A 23,896-nucleotide genomic window follows, 5' to 3' on the forward strand; every position below is an offset into this window, starting at 1 on the left:
GGACTGGACTCGCAGGGATGCTGGGACGGGAAGCGCCGCTTTCCCAAGAACCCAGAGCCGGCACTGGAGCGGAGGGGCGGGAGCTGCACCCACCATCCCGGGGCACACACATCACCCCGCTGCCATGGGGGAAGCACGACCATCTCCCCAGCACCCACCCCTCCAGCCAGGGCTGCGGCTCCCCGCGCATCCCGCTCGGGGGTGCCCCGGCTGTGCGAGGGTCCGTACCCTCTGCTGGGCAGTGCCCGGGACCCCACGCTCCCCCCGCGCTCGGCACAGCGCAGGCGGCAGCTGAAGAGCAGAGGTATTTGAGATATTTCAGATATTTGAGACCCTCAAACCCGATGTGTATGAACAGGGGGGAGGCGACGCTGGCATCGGGTAGCCCCTGACTGGGCAGTTTGCCACAGTACCCCTACCATCCATCTATGTAAAATGCTGGATTTATCATCCCCTCTTCCATTCCTACCCCCTGTTTGCAGATCATTTTCCAGACAGAGCTGCCCCAGGCACCCCCATCATGCTGGAATGGTCACACGGGTACCCCTCCATCAGGAGTGGCACAGTAGCATGGATTTTCCCATATATTTTGGTGGACAGATGCTTTTATCCTGCAGAGGTGACTGAGCACACATGACACAAGTGTGAGTGTGGCAGGTCTCACACCTTCCCCCCTGCCACAGCACAGTCAGGAGCCACTTGTGAGACCCTTCCCCACATTCAGCTCTGCTCTCCCTTGCACACGGACACCGCTCGGCCTCCCCATATTGTTCCCAGCCCTGAGAAGGGTTGCCTGGCTTGTCCAAACCCCCGTCTCAGCTCTATTTTTAGCCTTTCGTCCTTATTTAGCAGCGAGGCCGGGCGGCAGCGTGCAGGCAGGGCGTGGGAGCAGGCAGGGGACGCGGTGGATGCTGCTGCCCACCCCGAGCCGGCAGCGACAACTGCGCCGCTGGTCCACTGCCGAGGCTTAAGGGTGAGGAATAAATAGCCCGCACCTCCCAGCCGGGAACGGAGCGGAAAGTTATCCCCTGGGATTAGCTTTCACTTTGAGGCCCCGGAGCAGCCGGAGGACAGGGATAAGGAGAGGGATGCAAGGGGAGAGGCACGGGCACAGAAGGAGCATTGTGTTTGGGGCTGGGAGGGGAGCAGAGCCCCTCACCTCGAGCCCCTGGCATCGCAGGCTTTTCTGCTTCTCACCATTGTGAGTGAAGGTTTCACTTCCCTATTCCCATCCTTTTCCATTTCATTTTGCCATGGGGGAAAAAAGAGAATAAAGGACTCTGAGAACAGGTTAACCCACATCTTTTTGCTTGGAAAAAAGCAGGGACAGGAATGACTTGAAATCATTTCACTACCTCAAGGCAGAATCATGTGTGACCTAAATCCCCACTAAAAGAGCCTGTGACTTTTTTTGGGCTCCAACACATGTGAGAACTTCTCCAATTCAGCTATCTCACCCATACAAAATTGAGTGCAAGTCACGAGGTCTTAGCAGGCCTGGCTAAACACCTCAGATTTGCATTGAAGAAAAGCAGCCAGAATTTCATTAGCTCTCATTTACAAAAGCAAACAGACTGCAAATGATGAGCAGGGTGTAACCACGACCACTCTGTGTCTACTGCTTGGGCTGCGGCTCTACCAGGAGCCATCAGGCATCACCACATGCCAGCTCATCACCCAAAAACCTTCCAGCAAAATATCCTCCACCTCTCTCTTTTTTTTCTTTTTTCCAGACTAGGTTTCTGAAAATAAGATATACAAACAAGAAAAAAAAAAAGGAATGACCCCATCTGCACTCACAGAACCACTCTGCAAACAGACCATGCCAGGCTGGCACTGACACTGCCTTGTGCCCATCCTGTTGTGCCCAGTCCTTACCAGCTAGAACCAGAGAGAGAGCCAAAAGAGACACTTCAACAGTTTGCACAAATGCTTTTCTTATCCAAAAGCTTTGGCAAACACTTTAAATGACCATTGGTACAAATTAACTCGACTTTCCAGCTGTTATCCCATTTACGGCAATTCAGCCGAGCATGTGATAAAGCCTCCTTGTCTCACTTTTCTAGACACAGCCCTGGAGATGTCTCCAGCTGCTGTCATTCCTGGGGGGAGATCAAGATAACACCAAAAAAAGACATTAGAGCAAACTTCAAAACGAGCTGAAGCTGCCTCAGGTGGGGCACCACACCACCTCTGCTTTTCTGCTTTTGCCTGGGCAGAAATTCCCTCTTTCCCACAGTCTCCTTTTTCTCCAGGCTGTCTCATACAGACTCCAGGCCCTTGTGCTCCCCAGATCCCCGAGGTGCTCTGGTTACCCCTATGATGCCCCTATCAGCCCCAGCTCAAAAGCAGCTGAACAGAGCAGTTTCTGGCTGTTAAAGTGCTGCCCTTTAAAAGGGAGCAAGTTTTCAATGTATTGGGGCAGAGGAGGATAAAGAAGGGCTGAGATGAAAGACCAGTCTGGCAGGCACATATCCCATGAAGTTTCCACAGGAAACATTGGAGAAACTGAGGAATTGCTAAAATCAAGCTAGAATAAGAGAGGTTTGGGGTAGCACAGGCAGGGCTTTTGGCAGGCAGCCTCACAAGTGCACCTACAGGCTGAAGGAAAGATATAATATGGTCTGGGCAGTCGTGTCTCCAAAAGGCAGCAATCTCTAGAAGCACAGGGCTGTCACAGCAGAGCCTGCAGCAGAGGCTGGGGATGGGGATGCTGGAGCTGGCCTTGCTGCACAGGCCCATCCCCAAGCCCCAGCTCTGTCCTGCTGGCTCAATGCCTTAGCCTGATGTGACCAAACTGCTTTTTCTCCACCATTGTCAAGAGAAATCCTACCAGGAGCCCCACTTTGTGGCATGGGAGCATCCCCAAGCACCCCCTCATCACCCCACAGTTAAAAGCTGAAATTTCCACAAGCACATGTGCAAACTACTGGACCTTTGTGCACCAGCAAGACGTGATGGCAGCTGGACAGGCTCCTCATCAGCTGCCCACACAGTTGCTTCTCTTTGCAGCCACGGCTCCAGTGATGCAAATTCAGCCTGGAAATCTGCATGTGCTTTGTGCTTGCCCCTGTAGGCCTTCAGTCTCTGAAGTCTGGACCGGGATTTTTAATTAACCCTGGAGAGGTGGAGAACAGCACCTTGTACTTTTATCCCACAAACGATCTACTCAGCCCAAATGAGTACTCTCATGCAGGGAAGGAGACTTGCCCCATGCTGAAGTGCTGGAAGAGATAAGAACTGAGAGCTCGCTCTCGGTGGTTTCTGAGCAGTGGGAGAAGATGCCAGAAGCTTCTGTGACTCACAAAATTTCATTCAGGTTTGGCAGCACCCACCCAAGAGGACGCAGGCAACTGGTCCCACCAGTCCCCGGGAGACTTGGGGCAGCGTGGGCCTGCCCCTCACCTTCCCCACCCTCCCATCCAAGTGGGTGTTTCACAATTTCCTCCCGTGCCAGGGTTACCAGGGCAAGAAAAACACCTCCAAGTCGAACGTGACAGGACGACCAGGCACCTCCACTCCCTCGCTGCCCAGGCGAAATGCCAAGGTGTTGGCATCCCCAGAGCCGCAGGCTGCTTGGACTTCTCCCAGGGGATATTTGGAAAATGTCAGAATAGAAACTTGTTGACAAAAAAATTGCAATGTTTCCATACAGGCACGGCCTCGTGACCAGGTTCAAACACTCTGATTTCAGTAGTTCTGGGTAGCACCAATGGGTTTTCAGGTCAAAATGTGTGGTCATTCAGGAATGTATAAAAATATAATTTTAAAAAAGCATTTTAAAAAAATCATCAAAATCAAAACATTTGGAAGAACCTACCTTTCCTCACATTACTTTTTAGATGGGACATTTTCAAATCCATGTATTTCCCTATGTGTTCAGGACCCATTTCCATAGTGTAGGATTTCTCCCTGGAAAAGGACACCCTGGCTCCAGGCCCAGCATTTGGGGTGTTTGGGATGCTCAAGGGAAGAGTTGACAGGATGCAGTCCCTCAGGCAATATGGATCACACAAAACCCTCTCCAGCCAGCACAACAACCCTCAGAGCCGAGCTCCTGCCAGGAGTAACACCCCAAACCCACCACTTGTCCACAAGTACCCCCACACAAGCTGAAACTTGATGGGGTGATGGTAAAAGCCAGATGGATTTTGCTTTCTTGCTCTCATCCCTACTCCTAAGGGGGCTGGGGTGGGTTCAGCAGTGGAAGCCCCCTGAGCAGCTGGTCCTGCTCCCACCCTAGCCCTGGTGCAGGGCTCTTGTTCCCCTTTCTCCTGGTCCAGGAGAGGACACCGCCAATGCAGGGGTCCGGCTCTCCCAATCCCACACCCACAACGGGGCATCCTCAGTGCAGGGGGCCCGTGGGCCGGAGCATTCCCGAGGCACCCCGGCCCAGGGCGGGGACACCCCGGGGTGGAGGGGCCCAGGGCCAGCCCCGGGGGCGGGCAGGCTGCGGCCGGGGGCCCTGCCCGCGGCTCGGGGGTGCAGAGCACCCTCTCCCGGCGCTGCCTGTCAGCAGCTGCCGGACGTTTTTATTACTTTTTTTTTTTTTTTTTTTTTTTTTTTAATTATTTTTTTTTCTGCCTGCCAGCTGGGGCGGCTCATCCCGTCCCGTCCCGTCCCGAAGCGGTGCCGCTCGCCGGGGGATGCCGCGCCCCGCGCCCCGCGGCTGAGCGGGTCCCGCCGGGGCTCCATGGGCTGCACCGGCAGCGCCCTGCGCTGCTGCCCCGTCGGTGCCGAGGTAGCGGCTGCGGGGGCTTTTGGGGCTGGGCTGAGCTGGGCTTGGGCTGGGCTCCTCTCGGGGTCGGGGCTCCGTGGGGTCGGGCTCTCGTGGGATCCAGTGCACACGTTGTCGGGGTTCGATGGAGTTGGGGTTCGCGTGGGGCTGATGTTTGCGGGGATCCTGCTTGCACTGCTGGGGACGAGGGGTGCTGGGAGCACCCGGCGTGGGTTCCTCCCTGTCCCGGGAGCGGTGGTGCCGGGCGGTGTGGCTGTCCCCGGCTGCCTGGGACCCTACCGGCATTGTGGTGGGGGAGGTGGCAGCGGGGACAATGAAAGCTGGCAGCCACCCGCCCTCCTGCATCCTCCTGTACTCTCCTGCACCCCTCCGGGCTCACCCCGACATCATGGGAATTTTATAGTTAAGGGGGTGCAGGATCTGGGATGAGGATGCCTGCTGGAAATGCTGGTCCCATAGATGACAGGGATGGGTTCCCCCAGTTAGACCTCTGCCAGCTTCCCACAGCATCCTCCCTCGTCCCAAAGGCTGTGTCCCCTTGTGCTGAAGGCATCGCTCCTGTAGGGGAACACTCTGAGTCCCCTCAGTCTCAGCACGTTGCTCTGTACTGAAGAGCTCTTCAGCAAGGTCTGAAATTATCTGCTGATTGTTATTATCATTGTTATTGTTATTATTTGATGTGCTCATGCTGCCCCAGTGCCTCACCACTGACCTCGGGAGCTGTTTTTGCTGTCGGATGTGCTGTGCTTACTGCTGTTGGTGTTGTGATCGCTGGAGGGTGGCAGGGGAAGGAGGGAAGGCAGAAACACCCCTGGCACGGGTGGCCCTTTGCAGATCCAGCTGTGAGAGTCCCCACTTGGGACCACAGAACCCACTACAGGATGTGCAGGGGGAGCAGGCACAGGGCTCACGCAGCCTTGCAGCAAACAAGTGCCTTTATTTACAGCACTTGCAGGCTTGGTCGCTTCTCCACATCATGGAAAAAATCCCACTCTTTGCTATGTCATAAGATCAGATATTTCTGGGCTGGTTTGTGACTCTGAGAGCTCTCAAGAACAGGCATAGGACAGGGAGAAACAACAGCCCCAAGGCCCCAGGTGCTGAGAGCCCCACATTTACCGAAACACGGAAATTTGTCATTTGCCTACAGACATCTCCCTTCCTGCGCTTGCCCGCTCTCGAGCTCTGCTCAGCCCTGTGTCACCAACAGTCATCACCCATAAACAGCCCTGCTGCTGTGACTGAAAGTCATTCTGAAAGAAGCACCTAAAATCCCCGTTATAGCTAAAAGGCATGGGGCCACTCCTGCCCATGTTCTCATGTCCAGAGTGCCAAAAGGCAGGATGGGAGACCTTCACCTCCCACTGCTGATGGGTGGACTTGCAAAGTTGGTCCCTTGAGGTTGCTTAAGGTTAGGGGAGAGTTCAGACCCCAGGGACAAGCCAGCCAGAAGCCGGGGCCATGTGCAGGTCATGGGGTTGGGGACTCTAATGGGGCTGGGGGCTGCAGAGGCTTTTGAAGCCAGTCCCAGGTTTGAGGTGACCTTGAGGAACTGGTGCTGGGCTGGGTCTGGTGGGTGGATGACATACCAGGAGCCACTGTGTGCCCTGGGGGAGGTGCCTTGGCAGCCTCATCCTTCCCTGGCACCAGTCTGCGGGCAGCAGGGCGATAAGGGAGGCACAGAGAGAACCCAGCCCTGAGCTGTGGGTGCTGCCCCTGGGGTTTCCTTCCCCTTCAGCTCCATCCACCCCTGCCTGGCCACTCACAGTCACTGCTCATGCTTTGGTCACACTCCTGGCGTGAGAGAGGCCAATTTGCCTTCCCAAAAGTCAGGGCTGAGGCTTGGCCGCCTTCCAGGGCTGGGGTGAATTTATTTTGAAGTGCTAGGAACTGTACGTAGCACCAGGAGTCAGGGAAGGGTCAGAATGCAAAACTCGGGGCTGTCAACAGTGTGAAGTGTTTGCCTACGGTCTGCGGCACAGATCTGACTGCAGGAGAGGTGATAATCACCTCCTAACACAACCATCACCATCACTGGAGGAAACACAGCAGCAGGGTTAGAGACAGGTCCCACGGACCCGTGCCAGCATTGCTCTGGCAGCACTGAGCATCTGCTGCAGGTCCTGGGAGGTGTTACAGTCATGGACCAAATCCTGGCCCCCTTCTCCACAGCCACAAAGCAAAGCCTCCTACCCAGGAGCAGAGTCAGGATTTAAATACTCATTTCCTGCCTCTTTGTGATTTCCTTTGGTAGGTTGCATGGTTGAATTGCTTAATGTACTTGTAAAACAGGAAAAGAGGAAGAAAAATACAGTCCAAAACCCCACCTCACGCTAAGAGCTGAAGCAGAGGCTGCAGCCACCCTGGCTGCCCACACTGTGCCAGCTGCTCTGCTCTGGTGCTCCCCACCCCAGAACTCTTGGAGATGACTCAGGTCCTGTTGGAAATCCCTATTAATCCATCCATAAACAGTTCTCCTCCAGACTATTAGAAATATTTAGTTCTAAGAATGTAGATACTTTTGGTTTTTCATAGCTGGAAGGTATTTTTGGCAGAGGTTTCCAAGAACTTACAGAATAAGCTACTCTGTGGATGGCCCCCACCTGCAGGATGTATCAGGCTGCTTTTTCCCTGGCCAAAGCTGTTCCAGCTGGAGCAATTCCCAACCTGCTCCTTGCACACACTGTGGATTCCAGGATGATTTTCCGGCTCTCCAAAATGCACCAGGCAATACCAGAGGTTTGGGTGCCACAAAACTTCTCTGGTAGTGACAGTGGAAAGTCCCTCCATATTTCAGAGCTTTCAGCCAAATTTTGCTGTTCATTCCAGAGGTGGAGCTTTTATTCCAAAGGACAATTGAGTGCTTATGACTAAAATTAGCTCTAGATGTTATTTTAATTGCTCCTAGAGGTAGGAAGGTGCCTCACTCATAGCCTCAGGGCAAGTATTTAGATTTGTCTGTTGATGCTGGTGAACCTGTTGCTTGCTTCACCTATTTCTGAGTTCAGTGCTGGTGTCTCAAATCATCTTCCTTTAGAGGCTGAGGGGCTCTGAGGTCCCATCCTGCTGAATTTGGGGTGTGGGGGAGAAGTGAAGGTTCCCTGGGTGTGTGCTGGGGACATTGGGGACATTGCCTGTGCTATGGGGGTGACCAGCCCTGGGCTCTCTGTCCTTAGGCATCACTTATGCCAGTGAGCAGGACAAATGCAGCAGAGGTGGTTTGGTTTGGGGGTTTGGGGTCCCTCCTGGAGGTGGTAACAGCATCCTGCTCTCACCTCTGCTGAGATCATCCAAAACCCTTGAGGTGGGTGTCACTCCCCTGTGTCAGCAGGGTCCTCCTACACAGCCTTTGCTTTGTTATAGGGAAGATATAGGGTGTGGGGCTAGGGGAGGAAGCCTTTTGTGACTCCTATGATGCCCTCAGGACTGCAGACCCTTGTTCATCTCTCCCCTTGCCCCCATCCCCTGCCTTCAAAACCCCTCACAGATGTACGGTAAATACCAGGGAGATGCGCACTGGCATGAGGTGTGTCAGGGGACAGGCAGGGATTCCTGGGGACACTTTGCAGTCAGGTGTGCCAGGATTCAGCAGCATCCCAGGGAACCCCACGCTTTCGGGGTGAGCTGCATGGACAAGGAGAACGAGCCCTGTGAACTCGGACTGCCGGGTGCCTCCTCGCCCCCTCGCCTGGGCCACGTTCAACGCCGCGGCTGCTCATGCCATAGAAGGGAAGATAAAGCCGTGGCTTCCCAGAGGCTCGGAGCTCTCCTGCTCCCTGGAACTGCGCCTCCCTCCAGCTCCAGAAGGGGGGCTGCAGGGGAGGCGGAGACAGGCACGGCTGTTTGCTTTCCCTTGCTTTTTCCCAAGCCAGGCTCCCTAATCCGGGCTGGATTTGGCCGCGCCGCTGTGCGGGGCCGAGCCGGGGAGCAGCCAGCACAGGGCTGCTCTCCTTAGCTATCGGGATCTTTAGGGACAGCTCTGCCCTGGGGGACTGGAGAGCAGCTCCGTGCCTTCAGGTGAATTTTCTCACCCCTCGTGCACCTATCCAGTATCCAGAAGCACATCTCAGTGATGGGCATCAGGGACAAGATTTGCCCTCTGCCAGCGAGGCCGAGCCATGAGAGCCTGTGAGCTTTGCTTCTATCTTTCAGCAACTGATAAAAATATATCCACTCTTTTTTTTTTTTTTTTTTTTTCCCTCCAAGTGGCTAAATTAATCCCATGCAGGGCTGGAAGGCATCCCACGGAGCTGTGTTGCTGGAGGCAGCTCCCGGCTCTGGGTTATCTCAGCCCCGAGGCAGCAGCGGGAGCGTGCGGGGCTGCGCAGCGCATTCCTGCGCTCCTGAGGTCATTGCTTGGCCGCCTGCTCCCGCCTGCTGCCAGCCCTGCACAGGGGCTCTATCGCCTCTGATTTATGGGTACTTTTCATTTCTCACTCCTGCTCCAGCTGTGTCAAACCCCATCTGTGTAAGGCCCTGGCAGAGGCGTGTGTTTGAGGGGCTGCAAGGTGCCAGGGACCAGACTGAGCTCAGCATCCCAGGACAGGAGGAGGGTGGCAAGGGAATGCCAAAGCCGGGACCCTGCCAAGTGCTGCCTGCTCTCCCCCACCAAAAGTTTTGCTGCTGGAGCCCATTTTGCACCAGCACCATGTCGGTGGGGGTGGAATCCCCCAACTTTTCCAGCTGAATGCTACCTGGTGAAGTGTCTGGGATGCAGGGAATTGGCATGAGCTTGAGGCTGCCTGATGGGCAGTACATGCACACCCATGGGTGCCCAGTGCTGGGAGAGGGCAGGGGGCTGGGGAGGGGCCGCTGCTCCCCAAGGACCTGTGTTTTAGCAGAGCTGATGGGGGCTCAGTGCAGGGTGTTCTCTGCCTGCAGCCACCTGCCCCACTCTGTTCCCCCCTGCTCCAGCCCCCTCTCTCTCTGCCAGAGACAGCTAAAAGCCCAGCAGCAGAGGGGATCGGCTTCCCAGGAGCTCTCGGCCGTGAAGACACAGAATGGTGAGGAAAAAATGTGTTTTCCCCCTGCTTTTCTTTCTCAGATGTTAAGGAAGCACTGGACAGGCCGCAGCATGGCACCAGGGAGGATGGGGAGGATGTAGGTGCATGCTGGTGCAGGAGGGCAAACAGGGCATCCCAGAGACAACAGCATCCCCTCCTCTCAGTCAGACAGGTCATCCCCAGAACAGGAGACCTGACAAGCTCTGTGTGCTCTCTGAGCCTGCCAGCACCATCCCAATTCGGGCCGATTTGGACCAGAGAGATGGAGGGGGGTGTTTCTCCAGTGGGAGGAGGGCAGTCCTGAACCCAGCCCACGGCACTGTCAGGTTCAGCTGCCCAGGGTGTGCAGGCAGCTCAGCCAGGGGGAGGCAGCCGGTGCTGCTTCAGCCGTGTTTGTCCTGCAGCCAATGCCTGCCTGCTTCCTGAGCACGGGGAGAAGGCAGCACGGCCAGAGGAGTGGGCGGAGAGTGCGAGATTCCTCCAAGGCCAGGAGGAGGAGGAGGAGCAGGATGCCGGCCAGGCAGGCACTGCCAGCATCTCTCAGGACATTGAGATCCAGGTGAGCTGGAAGAGCTGGTGTTGCTGGAGGCAGCAGCTGGGCATGGAGCATGTCACCAGCCTGCTCTTCCGTGGCACATGCTGGGCTCTCCCAGTTTTGGGAGAAGGATGGGTCTAAGAAAGGGTGAGGAAGCCCAAAGAGTGAAGCTCTGCATCCCTTACACTGAGATTTCTCATCCAACTGCTTCCCAGGTGGAAAAGAGAAAAGAGCTGGAGCTGAAGGAACAGCTTGATACCCTGAGGAGAGAGCACACAGAAACCCTGCAAGGTGTGTGCCAGGGCAGTGGGGCTCCCTGCAGCTCCCTCTCCCTGCTACTGCTGTGTCCCTTTGGCTGCCTATGGGCCATGGGGACTCTGTTCCCTGCTCTCCACCTCTGTGGGGCTCAGCTGGGGCCCCAATGTCCCCACACTGGTGGCACTCAGCTCATGTTCCCCCACAGAGCTCCAGGGAGCACATGAGCAGGAGAAGCTGCAGCTGACGGAGTCCCACCACAGGGCTGAGGCAGCCTTACAGGTACCAGCAGGGAAATCCCTGGGGAGGGGGAGCTTGTGGAGGGCTTGAGGACCATCTGCTGGTTCTGCCATGGTGCCCCACATTCTTCAGTGGCCACCTCAGTCCCTGGTGTGCTTGGAGACTGCACCAGCTCCTCCAGCCATGGTGTTATTTGGGTACCACAGCCCAGCAGTCCCCTGGCTCAGAAAGAAGTCCCAGATACCTCTCATTCTGCTTTTTCCCTGGTTCTCCTAGGAGAAAATTCAGGCACTGAATTCCCAGCTGAAATCCTTCCAGGACAGGATGAAGCGGGTGGAGGAGTCACTCCTGAGAACAGACTACAAGAAGCACATCCAGGTGCAGGGAGGGTGGCAGGGAGGGACCTGCTATGGGGTGCTGACCCAGAGCCAAGGGACCTCTCTGATGGACCCTGGCAGGGGGGCTGGAACCAGAGGGGAGCACTGAAGGGGGGAGCAAAGCCTGTCCTGGGAGGTGTTGAGGTCCCTTGGACACAAGTGATGGCCTGCAGGAGCACGGGAGCCCCAGCCCCTTCTGGGAGCAGGAGCTGGAGAGCCTGCACTTCGTCATCGAGATGAAGAATGAGCACATCCACGGCCTGGACAAGAAACTGCTGCACCTGGAGACTGTGGTGAGTTGAAAGGGGGGGTGACAGGTGGGCTTTCCTCTTTTCAGCTCCTCTACCCACCTAAATTCTGCCCAGAAACTGCAGCTGGAGCAAAGCTGGATGGAGCCCATTTCCTCTCTTGGCATGGGGAGGGGATGGGTGAGCAATGGGGAGATGGGGGAGCCACCACACCAGCATTTCACCCAAAATGGGGTGGCAGGGGGCTCAGAAGTGCTTCCCAGCTCTCTCCTCACCCTCCTGCCCCCTTCCAGGAGGAGAGGAACCTTCTGCTGGAGGAGAAGGTGAAAACTCTCCAGCAGGAGAACGAGGACCTGCAAGTTCGCACCCAGAACCACTTGGTCATGGCGAGGTAGGTGCCACCCACCCGGTGCACAGGTGACATCTCCAGTGGGGGACACAGGTGGCACTGCAGGAGCACATCACAGCCCACGGTGCCACCGGCTGCTTTGCAGGGAGCAGAGGGGCTCGTGGGCACTCAGCCTGTGCCCTCTGTCTGTGCCCTCAGCCTGTGCCCTCTGTGCCCCCAGCCTGTGCCCTCTGCTCGTGCCCTCTGTCTGTGCCCCCAGCCTGTGCCCTCTGTCTATGCCCTCATCCTGTGCCCCCAGCCCGTGCCCCCAGCCGGTGCCCTCTGTCTGTGCCCCCAGCCGGTGCCCTCATCCTGTGCCCCCAGCCTGTGCCCTCTGTGCCCCCAGCCTGTGCCCTCTGTGCCCTCTGTCTGTGCCCTCTGTCTGTGCCCCCAGCCCGTACCCCCAGCCGGTGCCCTCTGTCTGTGCCCCCAGCCGGTGCCCTCTGCCCGCAGGCAGCTCTCCGAGGAGCTCCAGGCGGCCCGCGGGGCTCTGGAGAAGGAGGCGCAGCTGCTGGACCAGGCTCGCCGGGAGAAGGAGGAGCTGCTGTACCGAGTGCTCCACGCCGGGGACGGCGCCCCGTTCCCCATGGCCACGGGCGAGGTGCCCCTCATCGCCACGTAGCACCGACCGCACCGGGGCCTGCGGGGGCTGCCCTGCGAGCCCAGGGCTGCTCTCACCAGTGCCCCACGGCCGGGGCAGGGCTCCGGGCTGGCCGAGCCCTCGGGGGGCCGCATGGACCGCAGTGATGGAGCATTTCACGGCAGTGATGGAGCATTTCACGGGACGTTTACTCCTGCATTTCCCCAGCCCGTGTGCGGCTGCAGAGGGACCCTGGCCTCCCACCCACGCAGTCCCTGCACCCCTTCCTCTGGGGAGGGGGTGTCTGGGGGTGAAAGGGGTCAGCCAGGACACACAGACTTCCTTTGGGCCAGATCTGACCCAGCACTTGGCTCTGAGTATAAACAGCACCAGTGCTGCCCCAGGGCATGAGGACGATGAGGAGGCCACTAGGACAAGCACCAGGAGGATGAGGAGGGCACTGGGGACATGGTGTTAACCTCACCAGGCAGGGCTCCCACCCATGCCCTCCTATTCCCATCACCTCTTCCACCTTCAGCAAATGTTTCCCAGGTACAGCTCCTGCAGCTCAGGCATGTCCCAGCGCACAAAGACCCCAAGTCCTACTTGTCCCTACCACCAGTCCCACCTCCTCCCCCAAAAGCTGGACAGAGGCTGGAGCAGCACATCAGGGAGCAGAGCATCCTCCCGGGGGGTACCAGGCTCTGGCAGGTCACATCCCTCTGCTCGAGGCAGGGCATCCCCAGCAGGGAAGGAGCTGCCAGCATGGCTGTGGCTCAGGGCTGGATGCACACAAGCACTTTCCCCTGGCGTGGTGGGAGCCACTGCTCTGGGGCTGTCACAGGCCTGTCCCCTCCCTCCCCAGGGCTGTTTGACCACAGCTGTACATGTGTGAGTGTGTGGGTGTGTGTGTGTGTGTGTGTGCAGGTGTGTGTGTGTGTGTGTGTTGGTGTGAGTGTGTGGGTGTGAGTGTGTGTGGGTGTGTGTATGTGTGTGTGTGGGGGTGGGTGTGGGTGTGTGTGGGGGTGTGTGTGTGCAGGTGTGTGTGTGTGTGTGTGTGTGTGTGTGGGTGGGTGGGTTTGTGTGGGTGGGTGTGGGTGTGAGTGTGTGTGGGGGGGTGTGTGTGTGTGCGGGTGTGTGTGCAGGTATGAGTGTGTGTGTGTGTGTGGGTGTGTGTGTGCAGGTGTGTGCGTGGGTGTGTGGGTGTGGGTGTATGAGTGTGTGTGTGTGTGCAGGTGTGTGTGGGTGTGTGTGCAGGTGTGTGTGTGGGGGGTGTGTGTGTGTGTGTGTGTGTGCAGGTGTGTGTGTGGGGGGGGTGTGTGTGTGTGTGTGGGTGTGTGTGTGTGTGCAGGTGTGCGTGCAGGGGTGTGTGTGTGTGTGCACAGGTGTGTGTGTGTGTGTGTGTGTGCCTGTGTGTGTGCAGGTGTGTGGGTGTGTGTGCCTGTGTGTGTGCAGGTGTGTGGGTGTGTGTGGGTGTGTGTGTGCTGTGTGTGTGTGTGCAGGTGTGTGTGTGGGTGTGTGCCGGTGTGTGTGTGTGTGTGCAGGTGTGTGTGTGTGTGTGTGTGCAGGTGTGTGTGTGTGTGCAGGTGTGTGTGTGTGGGGGTGTGCGGGTGTGTGTGTGTGTGTGTGTGTGTGCAGGTGTGTGTGGGTGTGTGTGCATGTGTGTGTGTGTGTGTGTGTGTGTGCACCGGCCAAGGTGCTGCTGGCTGTAAGGATTACAGATCTGTAAGAAGCAGCAGCCTTGGGAATGCCATGTCAGTGGTTTGGGGACTGGTGCAGGAGTGTCCCCGAGTGGGGCTGTGTGTTCCACACCCCATACAGTGGGAAGCAGGGGAAGGGTGGGAGCTGGCACCACAAAGACTCAACAAGGAAGCTCCAGATGAGGCCCTTAAGGCTGATCCCCATTTTCCTGCTCCTTTTCCTTCATTTCAATGGGCTCCCAGCTCAGGGCAGACCCAGACCCTCCTAGCATCAGGGCCACTGCATCAGCCACTTCCGTCCTTTGTGCTGACCCTAATCAGCAGCACAGCAGCTGAATGGGCAGCCAGGAAGGCAACATGGATGTGGGGTCCAGCTCTGACCCACACACCTCCATGGGGTGGCCACAGGGGGAAATGGGGGAGCCTGTTGTGTCAGAACCATGTCCCACCAGGGCACCCTCTGCTCCACACACCATCTGTGCCTCCCCCAGGGGCTGTAACACAAAGCAGGGATGGCCCAGCAAATCCTGCCTGGTTATGGCTGAAGGGATCAGGATTTCTGGACAAAGGGATGTGAGGCTGGTGGGCTCTGGGATCCCGCTCTGGACACCTGGTACCATGTCCCAGAGCCCCAGAGGCAGATCCTGCGTGGGACTTGGAAGAATGTGCCCGACTCTGGGAAAGGAGACACTGGGAACTGAGGAGGAGGAGGAATAAATGAGTGCAGAAAAGGACTTGCACACTCTGAAGGGGGGAAAGCCTGGACCAGGCAGTACTTGGCAGTCATGGGGGGGATGATAGCAGCTCAGGCTGGGTGCCCAGGTGAAATGGAAGTTCAGGGCAGCACAAGAAGCCTCTCCACCTCATTGTGAGCAGCTGAAGGAGCAGGGTGGGCAAGGGAGATTTCAAAGGAAAAAACACCACAAAACCACAGCCCAGTAACAGCAGCAAAAACACTTGAGTGCTTTATCCTCTCCAAACAGAACTCTGTCTGCAGGAGCTCACTGTGAGGATTTGGGTTGCTCAGGGAGGTTCACCAGAGTCAGGGAAGCAGCTCCTGCAGCTCTGGCAGGGCTGGCCCCCTCTGTGGGACAGGACCCACAGCCCAAGGGGCTTCCTTGCCTCCTGGGCACAGGATGGAGGGAGCCAGGCACTCAGGAACTGGCCATGCCCTTTTATTGCCCTGGAGCAGGTGGGCACAGGGCAGTCCCACAGGGCTCCAGGGCCACCTCCCTGGCTCTGCTTTGGGGCAGCTCCCAGGGACCTGTCCCTTCAGGCCAGGGGCTCTCAGTGCTGTGCCAGATCCCATAGCCAAAGTAAATGAGGAAACCTGGGAAAGGGCAGAATAGGGTGTGTATGGACTGCTTTTCTTCCTTCCCCTCCCAGCCACCAAGTGCTGGCCCCCTCCTTTGGGCCACATATCAGAGGACACGGTGCTCCCACCGCTGCTGGACATCAAAGGTCAGCATCTCCTCCCTCCCCACCACTGCTCAGAGCAGCATTAGTGCCAGGGGCTCTCAAAGCACCAGCACTCCACCCAGAGGGGCGGGTGCCAGCTCCGGGGCCTCGGGAGTGGCCGTGCTCACCCGCAGCCATCCAGAGCAGGTACCGCAGCCAGGGGGCCGCGCTGAGCCGGGCCAGCAGCACGGCGTTGATGGAGATGCTGAGGAGAGGCAGGAAGGGCAGGCAGGGAACCTGCAGGGAGCACAAGGGTAAATTCCACGGCTAAATGCAGCTCTTTGCTGCTTTGGCTAGTCCCACGGGCAAGGGGAAGCCCAGCCTGGCTGTGAGGCTCAGAGATCCAAGCTGGGAGTGCAGTGCTGGAGAGGGATGCTTGTGGAGGGTGTTTTACTTATCAGGTCCTGCACTGAGGCAGAATTTGAGGTGAGAGGCAGCAAAGCACTCATAAAAGCAAGCCAAGGTGCTAAGGCCAGGTATCTTTTTACTAAAGAGCAGCCCTGGTTCCTCAGCTGGGAGATGCTCCTTCAGGTCATGGGGGAAAAGAACCCTCGTGCCCCAGTGGAAAACCCCACAAGCGACATGCTGCCTCCAGCAGTGCCTTATTAATGTGGGTGCAGCAAAGATGTGCCTGAGCTGCAGCTCAGGGAACAGCCCCAAATGGCCCTTTCCCCACAGGGCTGCAGCACCTCCTGCTGTCTGTGCCCCAGGTCCTTCCTCCTGGGTACACCCTGAGGGCTGGGCTGGGTGCTCACCATGAAGGATGCCTTGTCCTGGCTCTGAGGCTGCCTCCAGATGAGAAGAGCTGCTGCCAGGATCCCCAGGAGAGGCAGGGCCAGAGCTGTGATGCACCAGGCACCCCCAGCCTGCAGGCAGGGCAGCCCAGCAGTGCTCACCCAGCCCAGGGCACAGGCCAGGGCAGCTGCAGAGGGACCACAGTGTCAGGGCAGCTTCCCTGGGCTGGCCCATCCCTCTGACAGGCTCCCAGGGGGGACAAATGACAACTGGTGGACACTGCTGGGTGACTTCTCATGGTGGGTTTGGCTTTTCTCTTCCTCTGGGGGGTTTCCTGAGGTCCCACTGGGGCAGCCAGCAGTGTGGCAGTGGGGTGAGGGCAGGAAGAAGCCAGGCAGCCCCTGCATCTGCTGCTGGGTGGTTTCCACCAGGCCAGCCCTTGCTAGAGCAGGGATGTCCCCCTGGGGTCCCCAGGCCAGCTCCCTTAGAGCCCATCCATCGTTCCAGACACACCTGCAGCTGTCAGAGCCCAGACCACCAGAGCAGAGGAGTGAGGGGTGGGATGGGGGGGTGGCTGGACCAGGTGGTTCCACCATGGCTGCACAGCTGGGACCTTCCCCACGGGCGTGTCCCGAGGGCTGGGCTCAGGCCGGTACCTGAGGAGCAGACACTGGGTGTCAGTGCACACCATCCTGCACCTGCCTTGTCCCAGGCATGGCCCACAGCAGAGGCTGGGCAAGCCCTGTCCCCTGTCCCCAGCAGTCTCACCTGAGCAGCAGCACACAGCCAGCCACCATGGAGTAGGCCAGCAGCGTGCCAATGGACATGGTGTCAACCAGGGCCTTCAGGTCGAAGAGAAGGGCCAGGAGAGCTGGGGGGAAGAGAAGCCCTTTCTTCAGCCTTTGAGCAGAGCTGGCAGTGCTGCTGTGCCCACCTCAGTTCATACTCTCCTGACACCCACTGCAACAGAACCTCGATGGACTGGTGATGCTTTGGTCACTAGCACAGTGTCCCATCACCTCCTGCCTCATCACCTCTGCCTGGCAGTGCAGAGAGGCTGCACCAGAGTCTGGGACACCATGGAGGCCAAATGGTCCTCACCCACCGTGAGGAGATCTGTCTCTGGGTGAAGAGACATGGCTCAAACAGCTGCAGTCAAGCTAGAGGGAAGGAGGACACCCACCAAGGCCTGCTCACAGCTAAGGGTAACCCAAGCACTCACCCACCTGCCACTGCCCCAGACACCAGAGTTGCCACCACCGGGCACTGACGGCGACTGACTTTGGCCAGAGGCTGGAAGAGGAGCCCATCTCGAGCCATTGCATACAGGATCCTTGGCATGGGGAACATGGAGCCCAGGAGGCTGCATGAGACAGGGGAGGAGATGGGGGAGAAGAGGGGAGGAATGCAGGAGGTGCCATCCTGCCTTTTTTGCCCCTCCAAGGGAGCTCCCTTTCATCTGTATGGTCCATAACCTTCTCAAGGCCATCTAACAACATCATCACCTTCCTCACCATCAGATGAGGGACAGGGAAGAGATGTCTGCAGTCACCTGTGCATGCCAGCCCACTCCTGTGGACATGGAGCCACCGGGTCACTTCCTTCAGTGGCATGCCAACAGGCTTGGCTGCTCTCCCTGATCAGGAAGGGCCAGGGTGGGAACATCCTTGTGTGGAAGGGATTTTAATCAAGCAGGGAAAGCAAGGAGGAATTCAGGAGGGAGGGGTTGGGGATATCTCCTGGATGTGTTCAGCTCCAGTACCTGCTCTGAACCACAGAAATGCCATCAGAGGATGCCCCTCACCTGGTGGTCAGGGCACACAGTGACCCCACAGCCACGGCATACTTTGCACTGCTCCAGCCAATGTACTCAAAAGCCACTGGCAGTGGGCTCGTGGTGTCCAGGAGGTAGTAGGGCATCATCAGGGTGAGGGCAGCAGACACCCCAAAGTAGGCCAGGAAGCAGATGAGGAGGGAGAGAATGATGCCCATGGGGATGGATCTCTGGGGGTCCCTCACTTCTTCCCCTGGGAAGAACAAGCTCAGCTGTAGGAACAGAGGCTCATTTAACATGCATGGCATGCTAAGAGCCCAGCACAAGCTGGAGAGAAGATCCCATATCCCCCCAAGAGAGAGCACAGAGACCTTCTAGCAAGGACCACTAGATGTTTTGAGCCCCAAGGATATTGGGATAGAGAATGTCTCTGCTTCAGGATTAGCCCAGACATTCCACAAGGACTCAGGAAGGGCAGGAGAGAGTGGCTGCAGCACAGAGCTGGGAATGTGTCTGATTCCCAGCCTCACACCAGTTCCCAGGACTGTGGGGACAGTCACTGCCACTGCCAGCCCAGCCTGCAGGGAGGGTCCCACCAGCAGCACCCCCACCCCACTTACCTGTGGTAGCAATGCAGTCAAATCCAACAAAGGCATAGAAACAGGTGGAGGCTCCAGCCAAGGTGCCAGTGAAACCATAAGGCATGAACCCTCCCACCCCAAAGGCACTGGTCATGTTGTCAGCCATGGACTGGTTCCTGGGGAGGAGGAAGAAGAGTCAGGCAGTGCAGGGGGGTCAGTGCAATGAGGACCCAGGATGGGGTCAAGCTGAACATCCAACCTGCTCAACCCTCAGCATCAACCCTGCAGGGCTTAGGATTTTGTCTCTTTGGCACGTTGAGACAGAGAAACAGAGAAAGTGGTGTCTCCTGGCATAAAGCACTGGGGGTTTGACTGCCCACCCCCCTCTGAAGGCAGCACAGGCAGAGTGAAGCCCCTCATACCCAGCCTCGTGGGCAGCTGCCTGTGGCAGGTCATCCTCCCTGAGCTTCCAGTTGCTAATGTGGCCTTTGATGAAGCCACTCACTGTGACAAAGAGCAGGACGAGCACATTGAGAGCTGTGAAGGCTTTGTTAACCATGGTGGACTCCTTCACTCCAAAGGAAAGAAGCGCTGGAGAATAAAAAATCAAAACTGGATGAGGTCCCTGGATGATACCAGGGTAAATGTTCCTGGCGAGGGTGGAAAAGGGGGGCAGTGGTAAATTCAGGACAACTTACAGATTTCCCCAGATTCCCTCTCTATTCCCCATTCTTTGCTCAGGAAAATGGCAAAGCCTCAGAGGGGTCAGCCCCATCCTGAAGAGCCCATCCTGAAGAGGTGAGGTGAGGAGCTCATCCTCCCTGATGGAGGGTGGCACAGGGGGAGGCATCCTACCTGCCAGCAGGACCACCAGGCCAGCAGCAAAGGCATCTGGGTGCTCTGCCAGCCCCACAGAGCTCATGGCTGCATGAGCACCCAAAAACCTCCCCATCTTCTTGCCGAGGAGCTGGTCAAAGGTAGCGCTCCAGGCCCGGGCAACGCTGGCAGTACCTGGGGAGAGGGGATGGCTGCGTTCAAAGGACACCCAGGAAAGCCACCAGCACATGGTGGGAGGGATCAAGAGGGCCTTATACCGATGACATAGGACAGCAGCAGGTTCCAGCCAGCCAGGAAGGCGCAGAGCTCACCCACTGTCACGTAGCTGTACAGGTAGGCAGAGCCAGCCAGGGGCACTCGAGCCCCAAACTCGGCGTAGCACAGCCCTGCCAGGGCAGACACCGCAGCCGCAATCAGGAAAGAGAGCACGATGCTCGGGCCAGAGCTGCTCTTGGCCACCTCCCCTGCCAGGACGTAGACGCCAGCCCCCAGCGTGCTGCCCACGCCCAGGGCAGCCAGGTCCAGCGGGGAGAGGCAGCGGCGCAGGCTGGAGCCCCCCGGGCCGGCGGGGACTCGCTTCCTGCGGGAACAGAGCTGGGGAACAGAGCGGAGGTGGCTCCAGCACGGCACCTGCAGGACAGGAAAGCAGCAGCCGTGAGGACACTGTGCCCCCACTGTTTTGCTGCCCCCACTGTTTTGCTGCCCCACTGTTTTGCAGAGATTAACAAAACTCCACAGCTTTTGTGAAAGCTGGAAAGCCGGTATGTTTATTACAGCGCTGGACACATGTGGGAATCGTTCCTTTAAAATGACATGCGTACTTCTGGGAACTTCAGGTCTCTTTTTATCCCCCCTCTCAAATCCATATGCCTACAATTTCACAATAGGTTCATACAGATTCATTTGTACAAATTTCGCGTGACATTTGCCGCTAGTTCTTCTTTATTAGAAAGAATTCCTAGGTCAGGTTCACCTGCTCTCACTGCAGTCTCTGTCTCTATCACCTTCTGTCTCCCCCCCTTTATGTCTTTCACTGAAGCAGTTTCTCTGAGCCCAGGCTTTTGCAGTCAGGCTACACAGCAAGCTCCACACTTAAAGATGTACATTCCACCTAAATCAAAATGCATTTCTACCCTGGAAAACTCCTACTCTGCCTCACCCACTGACCACCCTAATGTGACACAAACCCAGCCTCAGTGATGGGCTTGCAGCTCCCACCATCCACAGGGCTCCTGGACTTGCTGGGTGCTGCCTGCTCTCTGTCCCTGCCACTAAAACAGCCCATTTTGGAGCAAGATGGGGGCTCAAGCAGCTGTGCTGCTCTCTCATCCCCAGTGACAAATGGAGCTATGCATGGCTGGGGTTTGTTTGGCTCTGTCCAGTTTGTGAGAGGGGACAAGGACACATGCTTGACCCCTCTGCCAGCTCAGAAATTCCTGTTGCTCCAGCAGCCTCCTCAGCAGGGACACACAGTCAGGATTACCCCAGCTTTGACACTGAAACTATTTGAAAAACAGAACCCATGCCAGTCGAGGAAGGATGGGAGATGCTCTGGTCCTAGAAATTGCCTTGAAGTGCACCAGGAAGGACCCACGTGCTCAGCTGGAGATGCTCCCCCAGCACCTGTAACTGTGGGTCAATGGCACAGCTCAGGGGGAGACTGGATCCCCTGGGCCATCAGCCTGTGCAGTAATGCTTTGGCTTGCTGGGGGCACCAGTGGGGATGTCAGCCTGGCAGAAACCCCAAATTGTGTGACATCTGTGCTCAGGGGAAGGTGTGCTTGGTATGGCATGCCTGGGATTTGTGTGCCTTCCCCCACCCTGCACATCCTTTCCCAGGAGCTCCAGGTCTGGACAACCTGCCTTCACATCCCATGGTGCTGCCAGGACCTCCAGGCTATCTCACAGCAAAGCAAAAGCTGTGCCACACACTCCAAATGCCATCATCTGCTACTTCCATGGCTGGACACCCTGTGCAGTGGCACATCCCTGTGGCACAGGGGACAGGTGATCCCTGCTGTGGCGTGGAACTGGAGGGGACAGGGACAGCCCTGCCCGCACCCAGACCCGCAGGATGAGGCGTTCCTGGTGTCACAGGGAGCTCCAATCCCCAGGACAAAGGCTGTGCCCTGGGGGTGAGGAGGAGCCGCCCCCCAGCATCTCCCCCCTCTGCACACCGCGATTTTCCCTTCTCCTGCAAACAAAAGACTCACCCCAGCCATCCTTAGCTCCAGCGGCGAGCTGCTGAGGACAGGGAGCACCAGGCATGGCCCCCTGGCGCTGTCCCCTTAAATCCCTTTTGGGAGCACCCTGGCCCTCCCCCTGCTGACCACCGCTCCGGGCTGCACAATGGGAAATCTATGCAGAAATATTTTTCCCACAACGCCTTCCAAATCATACACACAGCCTGCAATGCTAATAGGCTCAGAGGCATTATTGAGGGGGTTTAAGTCACTTTTCCAAGCTCCCTGGGCAGGTGGAAAGGGGAACTCTTTCCCTCTGTCCCTGCTCCTTGCACCAGGACCCACATCTCAGTCTATGGAGCTGCTTTTGGAGGAAATTCAGGCAGAGAGGAGCAGTAGCAAGGCTGGGTTGGGGTTTAGGGGTGCATGCACCTACAGCTATGACTGACCCCAGCTGCCCCTGGGGAGCACAGAGGGAGGTGAAATGGGCTGCAGCAGCAAGGCAGAGGAGCACAGACCCAGCTCCATGGGATCTTTGCAGCAGCATGTCCAGCTGAAACTCTCCGAAGCAAAATCCTGAGGCTGCTTGCACTTCCCTGGTATCTGGGCATTCCTGGGGTGCAGCTCACAGGGGCTGAGCAGAGGAGTGCAAGCAGGGGCAGGGGTAAGTCCAGGGCTGGGCCTAAATGAGGGCACAGGGCTGTGTGGATGGGGGTCCCAGGTGAGGCTCCATGGGGCCAAAAAGGCACATGAGTGTCCTTGGGCACCAGCACAGCTGCTCTGCACGGCTGCCCCTGGCAAGGAGAGGCCGTGGAGGACGTGATGGGGTGACCTGGTTGGTCATCAGCATCCTGGGAGAAGAGGACCAAGTCTGGGCTCTGAGTAGGTGCTTTGGTGTGAAAAGCTACCTTTGATTTTATTGTAGATAGCACTCAGGCTGGGTCTGCTTACAGTATTTTGAGACAAAAAACTCTCAGGCTGTGGCTCAGCCCATCCTCTGGCTTTCAGCTTGCAAGCAGCAGAGGAAGGGAGCAGGAGCCATGGAGGAGGAAAGCAAGGAAGGATCCAGAGCATCAAAAGCATAGATGTGCACTCTAACCACAAGGCTGCCTTGGCCTGGCTCTATGGGGCAGCCCCATATCCAGAGACCCTGTGAGCTGCTGGGCCCTGTGAGCACCTCTGGGGCAGCAGGGCTCAGCACAGCAGGGAGAGCAGGGCTGCTGTCCCACACTGCAGCACAGCCTGAACAAAGGCGTGCTTGTCACCCACGCCATCTCACATGAGCGAGGTCTCCAGATAGCAGCGCCAGCCCAGGGGAACATTGCTCTGAGGGAAAAACAGGGCAGGAAGGAGCAGCCAGTGCTGGGAGGCCGTGAGGGTCTCCCCCTACCAGGCTCCTCCAGGGGAGCACAGCCCTGGGGCTGCATGCCAGCCATCCTGGGGCTGTGCTGCCCTGGACAGGCAGGGCTGAGCAGCTCAGCTGCCTTGCAGCCCCAGAGAGATGCTCAGGCCAGTGGGTACCACCAGGGCTGGGGTGCCTGAAAGGTTACACACCAGCAGCCTTCAGCATCCCCAGGAGTCCCTTGGGGTTTTCTGCTCTGGCTGGTGTCAGACAGCACTGCCGTGGCTCCTGGGAAGCCCCGCCAGCTCCTCCAGCCCTGCCACGGCCTCTGCGCTGGCTGGGTGGTGGCAAAGGAGGTTAAACGTGGGTGAGGCGGGGAAGGAAACGGCCTCAGGGCAGTGCAGGCAACGGTACAGCCTGCCAGGAGCATCCTGGAGAGACTCAGCCTGCATCTCATCCGTGTCTGCAGCACGGGAAGAGAAGACTGGGGGCAAAACCAGGTCATCATTCCAGCCCAGGTCCTGCCCCGTGGGTGCTCATTGCAGAGCCTTGGTCAGCACCTCCCTCCTTAAGCAGGTCCTGAGGGACCAAGGTCAGGCTGTTCTTCCCTCCTCAGACTCCTGCAGAGGGTCAGGGACATTTCCCAGCCATGAGCAGGGAAGGGGTGATCTGGGGTGATCTGGGGTGATTTGGTGCGGGAGGAGGCGGCTGGCTGGCGGCAGGACCGGGAGGCACTGGGGTACCCTGCGCCTGGCAGGAAACCACAGCTGGGGGGACAGGAGGGGCGACATTTCCGCCCTGAAATGCAATCACCGGCATTGCCTGGCGGTGTGCGTGTGGCACTGAGCCACCGCTGCTGGCTCAGCGCCCCGCACTCACCAGTGGGGCTCCTGTGCCAGGAGACCCTTCCCCACAGCAGGGT

General features: G+C 57.7%; 2 protein-coding genes across 2 annotated transcripts; one reads left to right on the top strand and one right to left on the bottom strand.

Moving 5' to 3' along the window:
• Positions 1-4,554: 4,554 nt before the first annotated feature.
• CCDC69 (coiled-coil domain containing 69) lies at positions 4,555-12,519 on the top strand. Its single transcript, XM_054642796.2, has 9 exons — positions 4,555-4,741; positions 9,672-9,741; positions 10,146-10,300; positions 10,492-10,567; positions 10,740-10,813; positions 11,048-11,149; positions 11,322-11,441; positions 11,690-11,787; positions 12,238-12,519. Exons 1-9 carry the CDS (start codon positions 4,694-4,696, stop codon positions 12,404-12,406), a joined length of 912 nt encoding a protein of 303 aa, XP_054498771.2. The 5' UTR covers positions 4,555-4,693; the 3' UTR covers positions 12,407-12,519.
• Positions 12,520-15,239: 2,720 nt separating this feature from the next.
• LOC129126954 (cationic amino acid transporter 2-like) lies at positions 15,240-23,765 on the bottom strand. The gene is made up of 12 exons (XM_077186601.1): positions 23,718-23,765; positions 19,707-20,079; positions 19,468-19,623; positions 19,035-19,203; positions 18,652-18,788; positions 18,062-18,284; positions 17,484-17,620; positions 17,026-17,128; positions 16,771-16,913; positions 16,278-16,444; positions 15,651-15,759; positions 15,240-15,394 (listed from the first exon to the last, which is right to left on the bottom strand). Exons 1-12 carry the CDS (start codon positions 23,763-23,765, stop codon positions 15,240-15,242), a joined length of 1,920 nt encoding a protein of 639 aa, XP_077042716.1.
• Positions 23,766-23,896: the final 131 nt, after the last annotated feature.

This window comes from Agelaius phoeniceus, chromosome 15 (assembly GCF_051311805.1).
Source record: "Agelaius phoeniceus isolate bAgePho1 chromosome 15, bAgePho1.hap1, whole genome shotgun sequence".
NCBI classification, from domain to species: Eukaryota; Metazoa; Chordata; class Aves; order Passeriformes; family Icteridae; genus Agelaius; species Agelaius phoeniceus.